At 42.8% G+C, this 11,049-nt stretch overlaps 2 protein-coding genes across 3 annotated transcripts in view; both read left to right on the top strand.

Moving 5' to 3' along the window:
• LOC107082676 (echinoderm microtubule-associated protein-like 6) overlaps nt 1–1,275 on the top strand; it is a 37,990-nt gene extending 36,715 nt beyond the window's left edge. For both annotated transcript variants that reach the window (XM_015371462.1, XM_015371463.1), the window contains one exon: nt 175–1,275. In XM_015371462.1, the coding sequence (XP_015226948.1) occupies nt 175–199 (25 nt within the window). In that variant the 3' untranslated portion in view covers nt 200–1,275. The remainder of the gene's footprint in view (nt 1–174) is intronic.
• Nucleotides 1,276–6,123: 4,848 nt separating this feature from the next.
• mtif2 (mitochondrial translational initiation factor 2) overlaps nt 6,124–11,049 on the top strand; it is an 8,059-nt gene continuing 3,133 nt past the window's right edge. Inside the window, exons 1-12 of the mRNA XM_015371421.1 lie at nt 6,124–6,236; nt 6,692–6,843; nt 7,002–7,125; nt 7,265–7,436; nt 8,501–8,661; nt 8,737–8,913; nt 8,991–9,130; nt 9,214–9,338; nt 9,403–9,607; nt 9,719–9,971; nt 10,044–10,184; nt 10,487–10,651. Coding sequence (XP_015226907.1) covers nt 6,709–6,843; nt 7,002–7,125; nt 7,265–7,436; nt 8,501–8,661; nt 8,737–8,913; nt 8,991–9,130; nt 9,214–9,338; nt 9,403–9,607; nt 9,719–9,971; nt 10,044–10,184; nt 10,487–10,651 — 1,798 coding nt within the window. The 5' untranslated portion in view covers nt 6,124–6,236; nt 6,692–6,708. The remainder of the gene's footprint in view (nt 6,237–6,691; nt 6,844–7,001; nt 7,126–7,264; nt 7,437–8,500; nt 8,662–8,736; nt 8,914–8,990; nt 9,131–9,213; nt 9,339–9,402; nt 9,608–9,718; nt 9,972–10,043; nt 10,185–10,486; nt 10,652–11,049) is intronic.

Raw genomic sequence — 11,049 nt, forward strand, 5'->3', positions numbered from 1 at the left:
AATTACTTCAACCGAAGGTTTCCAGATGGATATGCGGAGCAAATCCATCTGGTGGAGTCAGGTTAGGGCTCCATGCTGCCCACTGCTCTGTATGGAATGGGTTAATCTGTAATGTACATTTGCAGTGACTGATAAAGTTGATAATTATCCTCATATTTTTTTGTTTCTCTGCAGCCTGTTCGTATGGAAATGCCAGTGAGGTTTCTGGAACCGTCCTCTTCGTCTGCATCCTTGTTTCTGCCCTGCTAGGAACAGAAGTCTGACTTCCAGCTGCAGATCTGGGATTAGCTATGCTGTGGATCCACATTTCCACACACTTCCTCAGATTGAAGGATTGAAAAGTCATGCCAGCCAGGACTTGTCTTGTACATTCAGATGAAAGCAAAGAAAGTGTCAGTGTTTCAGGTTTCTATCTGTAGTTTGTAGATGTTTGGAGAAACGTCTGATCTCCACCACCATGTAGCTGAGTGATGTGATGTGTTTTTGTGTCAGTTTGTGCCTTTTTTTAATCTCTGACCAAACATTTGATACAGCTTATTTTACTTGTGGTGCTATAATCTTTAGGGCTTTTAAATATGTTGATACTGTTGGTGTGTTTCTGTCTGTGATGATGATGATGATGATGACAATGATGCAGTTTACTGACCTGAAGGTTAAAAAAAAGAAGAGTAAAAGTAACACAGGAGATAAACTGTAGAAAAACATTTTTAAGATTTCTACCTCTGAACACAATAAAAAAAAACATAGTCTGGGTAGAAAATAGATGTTTGTTCCAATAAAACTCCTCTGTTTGTGTAGGTGACGTTTTCAGCCACAGGGTGGTGCTGTTCCCTCTAAAACTAAATGCTGCCTGAAGATTTAAAGGGAAAAAAGAGAAACACTTGAAGTTGTTCATGTGAAAATGAGACTGATTTATAACAGCAGGGTGAATCTGTCTGTTTTTAACTGTGAAGAATAAAATGTCTGATCCAAACCGCCTCATGTAGCACCGCTTCAGTCCGGCTCTGTGAGCGGCTCAGATCCAATACCTCTTTAAAAGATGTTCTGAAAGTTAACCTGGAGGATCAGCTCTTTGGTCCTTAATGAGTTGTTAAAACTGTAACCTGGAAACCGTTTAAAGAACAAAGATGTGTTTATGGTCAATTTAAAATCAGCCTGCTGTTCATCTGTTCACCTTCATGCTTCCTGATGATCCCAGAAGAACTGAAGAAACCAGAATGGACTAATATAGGAACCTTTTAATTTAGGATAGATAGATGCAAATCAATAAACCTGTTAGATGAGCCTTTCTTTGTGTGTTTGTTACAAATGAAGAATTGGATGAAATCATTTCATGACGTCTGAAAGCCTTTGGCTACAAGTTTCAATGACAGGTTCTAGAGCCAGAATCGTATTTCTTATCCCTGATCAGATGAATATACATACATCTCAGGTGGAGATCCAGGTTCCACAGGTAGACCTGAGGTATAAGTTCAGACAGCTGATGCTGCGGGTAAAGGAACCATGCTGCCGGCCAGTCTCTGACTTCTGAACCAGGAGTTACAGGTCAACCTGAAATAAAAATGAACCTGAAAGACAACAGAGCAGCTGAGTCAATCACACGGGAACTTTTTTCTTTATTTATCTCAGCTGGTGTCTAGCCTCGTGAGACCATCCTGATCTCGCGAGCTTTCAAGATTTCGCTCGCTAGTCAGTCTGGAGACTCTCTGTTAAAGAAAATTGGGAGCCGTTCACCCAAGGAACGTCCAATCAGCGTTGGCTTTGAGGCGGGTTGAGGTGTGACGCAACGAGAAGCGCGACAGTTCAGTCTATAGAACATGGCGGCTTCAGCAGGGGCGGATTTACCATTAGGCAAAACTAGGCAGTTGCCTAGGGCCCCAAGTTCCTGGGGGCCCCATAAAACTCCTTTTCCATACAGCTATTACTTATTTGTCCACATTAATTATGTTTTTAATAAAAATCCCTTAATTAAAACGCCATCAGAATGCTTATAATATTAAGTGTGTCTCAGGCACAGGTGTATTCAGCGACTTTTCAGACCCCTCTAGTGCTTTTATTTCAAAAAAGCACCTAGCGCCACATCTAGTGCCTTTTTTCTGCTACTGGAGACTTTGGCGACAGCATATAAAAGCAGCAAACTCTGCTCTCCAGAGCAAGTAGATTGGTACCCCGCCTCCTGCTCTCCTCTATCTTGTCTGCTGTCATGATTCATGCAGCTATTATTTCATACAAATGAAAAATGGAGAACAGAGAAGCAGATCATGGCTTGTCTACAGTGGAAAGAAGGACTGGGTTATTTGCTTTTGCTGCCGCCTTTTTGGAAACACAGGAAGGAGCAATCGGTTAAGCGAGCTTAGTTTCATTCCTTTTGAAACGACATGAAAAGTCAGCTGAGTACAAAACAGAGGAAAACAAGAATAGGGACAAAACGTTGAACAAATAATGTATGTCTATTATATTAAAATTTATGTATCTGTGGGTCTGTTTTATGTTTTGTCTTCTTAATTCAGAGGGCCCCCTGCCTGTCTTTGCCTATAGGCCCCAAATTTCCTAAACCCGCCCCTGGGCTTCAGCCGATGAAACTAGCGTTAGCGTGGCTATCGAGCAAGTTTTATCGGAATTACAGAGTATTTCTTTACTGAAAAAAGAGCAAAACACTGCTCTGGAGGCTTTTCTCAGAGGAAAATATGTTTTTGTTCTTCTCCCGACTGGTTTCGGCAAGAGTAGCCTGGCTGTTAGTACGTCATATGCTTCGTTGATCTGATTGGTTTATTTGGCCCGTCTATCACCAACATAGGCCAATCAGCTAACCAGTATTTTCGCCCCTTCCCAAAATTACTTCAACCGAAGGTTGATTTGCTCCGCATATCCATCTGGCGGAGTCAGGTTAGCTGGTGTCGTATTTACTGACAAAAACTGAAATCGGGTCTGAAAATGTCCAGAGGGAAGAGACAGAGAAAGTTTTTTTTTTTTTTTTGTCTTATCTGACTCAGTTACACTGCAAAAAAATCTAAATCTAGATAAGTAATTTTTTCTTAAAATAAGTGCATTTGTTCTTGGATTGAAGAGGTAAAAGAGACATTTTGCCAGTGGAACAAGACAATTTAAAACAACTTAAAATAAGAAAACCCAATTGCATTGTCTTATTTCAAGTGCATTTTATCTAATTATCCTATTTTAAGAGTATAATTACTCATTCCATTGGCAAACTGTCTAATTTACCTACTAAAATTACGGGTGAATACACTTAATTTAAGACATTTTTACTTATTTCTAGATCGTTTTTGCAGTATATTTATGGAAGAGGTTCAGAACAAGTAAGAACCGAACACAAACGGCAGTTTTAGACCAAACTTGGAGAAGAATAATTCAGCCTTTAAAAGCTCCATAATCATGGAGAAGCAGCATTTAGTTCCTATGCTCCATTTATCAGGGGAACAAACTCCTAGAAGACTGTAAAAGTGTTGAAAGCCTGAGTTGTTTCAAATCAAAGTAAAGAATTTGTTTATAAGCTGCCTTTGACTGTTGCAGTTAAATAGTTAACTGAGTTTATATTAGTTTAAGCTTGTGGTCCAACTGTTTTGTTTTACTAATGTTTTATATCTGTATTTGCCTTTATTCTTCTATTTTATTGTCTATTTTGTGTAAAGCACTTTGAATTGTTCATGTTCTGAATTGTGTTATACGTATAAACTTCCCTTGCTTTGAGAAAAGAAGCTGAAGAAAAAGAAAGCAGAAGACGGAGGCTGATGTTCAGAAGACCAAGATCCAGAGCAGATGAGCAAAGATTCAGGAGACTGAAGTTCGGTGAACATGATGCAGACAGAGAGAAAGCTAAAGGGGATGAGGTTTTCACCGCTCTGAGGGATCTGTTCCGAAACACCTGAAGGAGCTCATCAAGGAGATCGAAGTCAAACAGAAAACTGCAGAGAAAGAGGCTACAGGCTTTATCAATGATCTGGAAAAGGAAAGCCAGAAGAAAGCAGCAGACTGATGATTTAAAAAAAAAACTGGTGCAGTGCTGGGTTGAGAAACACCTGGTGGCAAACAGGAAAAAGAAGAAGCAAAGGAAACTTCTGGAGGCGCACTGGAGAGTTCTGCAGAAGGAGAAAACTCAAGACAAACTCCAGGATAAAGTGCAGTTCAGTACAGGAGGAACTTGTGGACCAGGAGGATTAGAAGCTCAGAAGTTACCGGAGTTCAGAGGGACAACCTATTTACAATTTACCATTTTAATGAATGGACACTCTATTACTGTTTAGAACAATGTGTAGTTTATGTTATTGTAATGTCTCGTTTTAACTATGTATGCTGTTTTTATTGTACGGTTTTGTTTTAACAATGAATTTTGTAGCACTTTGAGATTTTGTTGAAATGTAAAGTGCAATACAAATAAAATTTATTATTATTATTATTATTATTATTATTATTATTATTATTATTATTATTATGTTGATGGCAGTTAATGAATGTGGCTTGTAATTCTTCCTTTTTTATTCTGTTTTATTATACTTTATTTTGATCTATTATACCTACAATCTTATTTTTCTCTCTTCTGTAAACGGATCCATTGCAAGAAAATAATTTCCCGCAAGGAATTAACAAAGTAATTCTGATTCTGGTGATGAGAAATAATCTATGTTGACTGGGAATTTATGATTATGGATAGTTTATCACAGCGTATATGCCAGACTCTATTATAAGATATTGTGCCTGTGTCTGTACCTTCCCGGTCATTATTCTGTTGATATTATTTGTGGTTTTTACAGCTTATCATCCTGAAGGAATAATAATAATAAAAAAATTGCATCCAATCATATCCACCAAAAAAAGGGTTAAGTGCGCTGGGAGCAAAGCAGAACCAACATTTTGGCTTTGGTTGGATTGATAATAATGAATGTGCAGGAGGATACAGATTTTCTGAAAATCTATTTTATCGAAATTCTTGTGAAACAGTCTTTGAAATCTAAGAATTTAGAGCTGCAGATTTAATTTCATTTTCTGTCATGCTTATCCCAAGAGGGGTCACTGGTGCCTATCTCCAGCGCTCTACAGGCGAGAGGTTGGGGACACCCTGGACAGGTCTCCATTCCATCGCAGGGCAACACAGAGACAAACAGGACAAACAACCATTCACACCTAAGGAGAATTTAGAGAAACCAATTAACAGTCATGTTTTTGGTTCATGGGAGGAAGCTGGAGTATCCAGAGAGAACCCACACATGCTTAGAGAGAACATGCAAACTCCAAGCAGAAAGAGCAGGCTTGGAATCAAACTCACAAACCTTGTTGCTGCAAGGCAGCTGTGCTACCCACTGCGCTACTTAGCAGGCCAGATTTCTGTAAAACGAATGCAAAATGGATTAGTAAAAATGGTATGAGATATAAAGTCTGGCACAAATATTGGAGTATTAAATTGGTCTTCAATTGGTCAATATCAATTTTAACTTTAATTTTTAGACTATTTAAGGAATTAATTGGTGAAATAACAAGTCATTGATATGTTACTTTTGTTTAGAAGAAGATTATGACCATTAAAAAACAAAAACGAAAAAACAGCCACTCAATAAAACAAAAAATGATTATTTCTAACTTGAATCTCAGCATTCTGACTAATTCCCACTTTAATTTTCTAATTCTGACCATAATCTAAGAAATCGGACACTAAAACTTATAATTCTGACTTTATTCTCAGTATTATTCTCATAGATAATAATTAACAGAGAGATACTTATATGGAGATATATTTATATATGTATACATAAATGTATATATGTATAAGGTAAAAGATATGTGTATGTATATATTTGTGTATACCTGTATTAATGTGTTTTTTTTGTATATAATAATAAAAATTGCTTTGCAACATGAGTACATCCTATCAGAATATTCAATTATTCTTAACCCCACTAATAATATTTAAATGCAATGAACCATTTGTTTGTTTTCAGCAAAAACAAACCAAAACGTGTCAATTAATTAAATATTCAGCGAGTAAAGTTTGTGCTTGCTCAACACATTACACTGAGCGGAGCTGTCGACCGCCCCAAGATGGCGCCACTAAAACCATGCGGGGTATGTTCATGCTCCTCCACACCAGAAGGGGGTGCTAATGTTGATATTGATATCAAGCGTTAGCTAACTGTCATGGCGGCTCCCAGTAGCAGCCGAATTTCACGGTGAGACTGTTCCCACTTCTCTGACGCAGGATGAGGTGAAGAGCTGACTTGTCTCAGGTGAGACTCGGAGCGCGAGCAGGCTACGGAAATTTTGCGGCGGTGTAGTGAATTCCTGACAGCATTTTGAGTAGCAAAAGAACAGAACTCCGTTCAGAAAAAGTCAGATTTTAGGTTCGGGGGGTAATTTCAAATGAATCAATCACACCAGTGGGCGTCGATTAAACAAGAGCTTCTCAATGATCTATCCGGTATTTTAGTTTGTGTCTTATGAGCAGTTTTGACTTGAATGCGGGATTATTAGTCACAATATATATTACCTGATGGTGCTGATTAAACTAAACATAATTGGTGTCATTTAGGTTGAATCTTTTAGCAGTTCTTCTTTGTTTTATCGCCAGGAGCTGCTATTTGGGAACTTTTTCACCAGTTTCCCTGTGATCAGCTGGTCTCAATCATGACTGTTTCTGTTATTTCAGAGCTGAATTTTTCTCTGAACTGTTTGTTTCCTCCAGTTGTTCCCACTACAGCCATGAATGTGATGTCATCAGTGATGCGGGGAGCAAGGCTGCTGTCCCACACAGACATGCACCTGCTCCTCTGTCCTTCCAGGAGCTCCGCCCCCCTGCTCACCTGGACACAGAGCAGAAGGTTTGCCTCCAAACAGGTAAGTCTGAGGATCTAAAACAAACAGGAGCGTTTTGCTCCTAGCTGTTGATTTGTTAGTAGTTTTGATTGAAGGTTCTAACCTCAGCGATTTGAATGTTGGAAAGTGTCGTTTCTGGGTGGAAATAAAGACATGGACTCTTAAATAATTTTCTCCAGGTGAAAGGTCAGAGGAAGGACCCCAAGAAGCAGAACCCAAAGCCCAAAGTGGACAAACAGGAAGTGGAGATCAGACAGGGAATGACGGCGGCAGCGCTAGCAGCAGCCATGAACAAAGACTTTGGTGAGAACCTGTAGATAAGTGCTTTCAGATGACAGGTGTTGTGAATTGGCTCTATATAAATAAACTGAATTGAATTGAACAAACTGCAAGATTGTTTCCAGGTGTTTTTGTGCCGACTGGTGGTTCTGTTCTCCTCCAGATCACGTTTTAGAGGCTCTGCTCAACACCTCTATGGACCTGGACTCCCTGAAGCCAGACTCTGTTCTGGAGGAGAAGTGGATTAAAGAGGTGGTGACCAGGTCTGGGATGAAGTTCAGATGGGCCAAACTCAGCGAGAGCAGAGAGCGACCCAATAGAGACGTCCAAAGGAGGTACCAGCAGATCTGGCCGCAGCAGACATACCGGTTCTGAAGCAATTTTCCCACAAGTCACAGTATGGGTGTAATCTAGAGATGCACTGTTCCATATGGTTCTTGTTCCTTCATTTACTTGATAGGATGATAAAATAATAGCAAATGCCACACAGGTGGCTATTGAAAAAAAAAAAAAAATCCAGTGGTTTGTTTTTTTTAAACATTTCTGGAATAAACAATAAAGGATGCAAAAAAAAGGTTCTCCTTTACGTGATCTCAAGGCATGGCTGCTGAATGCTGCACCCAAACTTTTCTTACTGACCCCTCCCGTTTTTGTTTACGAGAGTTTTTGCAACCCCCCAAGTCTCTACCACCACTCCAACCTTTAAGCAGTTAAACAAAGAAACGTCCACATGTGGTTCTGCAACTGTTCGTGGCTCTTTGGACCCTGTAGAATGACTCTTAATGAGGGCTAAGATAGTAAAGAACCAAGTTATGATTTTAAGTATATTATAATCTACCTAAAGTATTATTCGTCTGCTCTTTATATGGTTGGTTTAGGTGTATTTTTATTTCAAACAGGAAGAATGTAGAACGTTTAACTGACCTTTTAAACAAAAGGGAAGATGCAGTGGTCAGGTTGTAGCAAGATTGTTAATCTCCAGCTATAATCCCTGGACAGGTTGGTTCATCTGTAAAACATTTTGTTCTGTGTTCCTCGTCGTCTTCATCTTTGCTATTCCGAGCTTCCAGTCAAAATACGCATTTTTGGGAGCGAACAGCTTTACAACTCCTGATATAGGGCTTAAATTTTCAACAAATTCTTGTAAAATGTTCCAAAACTTCTTCTGGTTTTGTTTTTATCTCTGGTTCAGGGATCTTCCCGTCAGGACTTTAATTTATTCTGACTGATCCAAGTCCAGCTCTCCTCCCTTTAGACACCAGATGAACCAGGAAACCTCGCAGAACTAGCGACTTCAGACTAGATAACAGATGCAGTTATTATTTATTTTTTCCTTTTAAGGCAGATGCTATTTAATTTGACGTCAGTCTAACTGAACTGATCTGCTGTGCCCCTTTAGACCTCCGGCTGACCCAGCGCAGCTGGTGAGCCGCCCCCCGGTGGTCACCATCATGGGTCACGTGGACCACGGGAAGACCACGCTCCTGGACAGCCTGAGGAAGAGCCAGATCGTCTCCACGGAGGCGGGAGGAATCACGCAGCACATCGGAGCCTTCCTCGGTAAATTCCTGGACGACCGGTTACCCAGAACGATTGCAGGCGCAGGTCTGACCGGCTGTTTTTTTTTCCTCCCAGTCCAGCTGCCTACGGGGGAGAAGATCACATTCCTGGACACGCCGGGCCATGCCGCCTTCTCCTCCATGAGAGCCCGCGGAGCCAACGCCACCGACATAATCATCCTGGTGGTGGCGGCAGACGACGGCGTCATGAACCAGACAGTCGAGTCCATCCAGCATGCCAGGAAAGCCAAAGGTAGGAGCTGAGCGTGTGCGGCGGTGGCGTGAACGGAGAACAGATTCTGATGTTCCTTCCTGCGCTCCGTCCATTAGTGCCTATCATCGTGGCGGTTAACAAGTGTGACAAACCTCAGGCCGACCCTCAGCGCGTCAAACAGGAGCTGCTGGCTCATGATGTCATCTGCGAGGAGTTTGGAGGAGACGTCCAGGCCATCCACATCTCTGCTGTGAAGGTGAACTGACACAAACAGGACCTCGGCTCAACCGGGATCTGGTTCCTGACCACAGTAACCTCTGATGATGTTACCGTTACTAGGGCGACAACCTGCTAGCCCTGGCCGAGGCCACGGTGGCGTTGGCGGAGGTTCTGGAGCTGAAGGCTGACCCGAGCGGTCCGGTGGAGGCAGTCGTCATCGAGAGCCGAACGGACAAAGGCAAAGGGTGAGTCCTCCAGAACCGGAACTAACCGCTCTGCTGGACCCGCTTTAACCCGCTGTCTCCTCAGACCGCTAACGACTGCCATCGTCCAGAGGGGCACGCTGAGGCGAGGTTGCGTCCTGGTCGCCGGGAAGTGTTGGGCCAAAGTGCGTTTCCTGTTTGATGAGAACGGGCAGGCTCTGGCGGAGGCGGCACCGAGTACGGCGGTGCAGGTGGTCGGCTGGAAGGAGCTGCCATCCGCCGGGGAGACCATCCTGGAGGTGGAGTCTGAGGTGAGGCCCAGAAACGGAGCAGGACTTCCTGTCCTCCAGATGTAGAGAGTCATGGTTGCTTCCTATCTGAGACCGCTGCAATAAAAGCCTGTAGTTTCTCTGCTTCTGCAGCAGCGAGCCAGAGAGGTGGTGGAGTGGAGGAGTCACGAGGAGGAGCAGCAGAAGCTCCTTGAGGAGCAGAGCGCCATCGAGCTGAAGCAGAAGCTCCACCTGGAGGAATACCGACGGGAGCGGGAGGGGCTTGCCCACCTGAGCTGGCGGCAGAGGAAGGCCGCTCTGTACCGGGCCAACAAGACCCGCTTCTCTATGAGGCCCAGCGAGAGGACGGAGAGCGACGAGCTCAGCCTGCCGCTCATCATCAAAGGTAGGGAGGCGTCTTGTCTCTGGCAGGCTCCGCCCACTGTGACATCACTCAGCGAGTCCCTCTGATCTGCAGGAGATGTGGATGGGTCGGTCGAGGCGCTGCTCAACATCCTGGACGGCTATGACGCCCAGGAGCAGTGCCAGCTGGAGGTGGTCCACTTCGGCATTGGAGATATCTCTGAGAACGACGTCAACATGGCGGAGATGTTTGGAGGTATGGACAGCAGGGGGCGCTCCGTCGGGTTCTGATGGCGACGGATTCTGTTGGGTTTCATGTTAAAAGCTTGATGTGTAAAGCTGGAATGCAGGATGAAGAAGCTGGTTCTGACGTTTGAGTTCCAGAACTGTTGATTATCTGATGTCGCCATGGTAACCGGTTCCAGCGACGATCCAGCACCTCCAGTTTTGTGAATGAAGCGACATGTTTTCAGGAGTGGAGGCTGTGGGGTTCTGTTTACAGCAGACCTTTTTTCCTGCTGGGTCAGAACCGGTTGAACATTTCTTCCTCTCCCTCAGGTTCTATCTACGGGTTCAACGTGGCGGCGAGCCGCTCCATCCAGCAGCTGGCGGCGAAGAAGGGCGTCCCGCTGCAGCTGCACTCCGTCATCTACAAACTGATTGATCAGCTGAAGGACGAGCTGAGCAGCAAGCTGCCGGCCTGCGTGTCCCAGAACAGCGTTGGTGAGTTTGGACGGAACTTAGACCGGCCCAAAGGTTTGGTTTATCAGAACCATCCTCAGAGTCTTCGTTCTGTTGACTGATTTTTTTTCCCCCCAGTTTTAATCATTTTGATTCAACAATTCAGACGAACTTCTTTCTTTGTCAGGATTCAGTTGAAACTTACGGAAGAGGATTAGGGCCACTGGAAAAAAAAAAAAAAGTTACTGATTTTAAAATTTTATTTCAATTTAGTATTGGAAAAAAGTCAGAATTCTGACTTTTTTTTTCTCAGAATTCTGACTTTAAAGCTACAGTGTGTAATAATTACAGGGATATACTTTCAGAAATGTAATATATTATACATAACTATGTTATTTATCATCATCTACGAGCTCAGCCTCTTAACCTTAATATTTGCG

Source organism: Cyprinodon variegatus, unplaced genomic scaffold, assembly GCF_000732505.1.
Source record: "Cyprinodon variegatus isolate N-32 unplaced genomic scaffold, C_variegatus-1.0 Scaffold58, whole genome shotgun sequence".
Taxonomy (NCBI): Eukaryota; Metazoa; Chordata; class Actinopteri; order Cyprinodontiformes; family Cyprinodontidae; genus Cyprinodon; species Cyprinodon variegatus.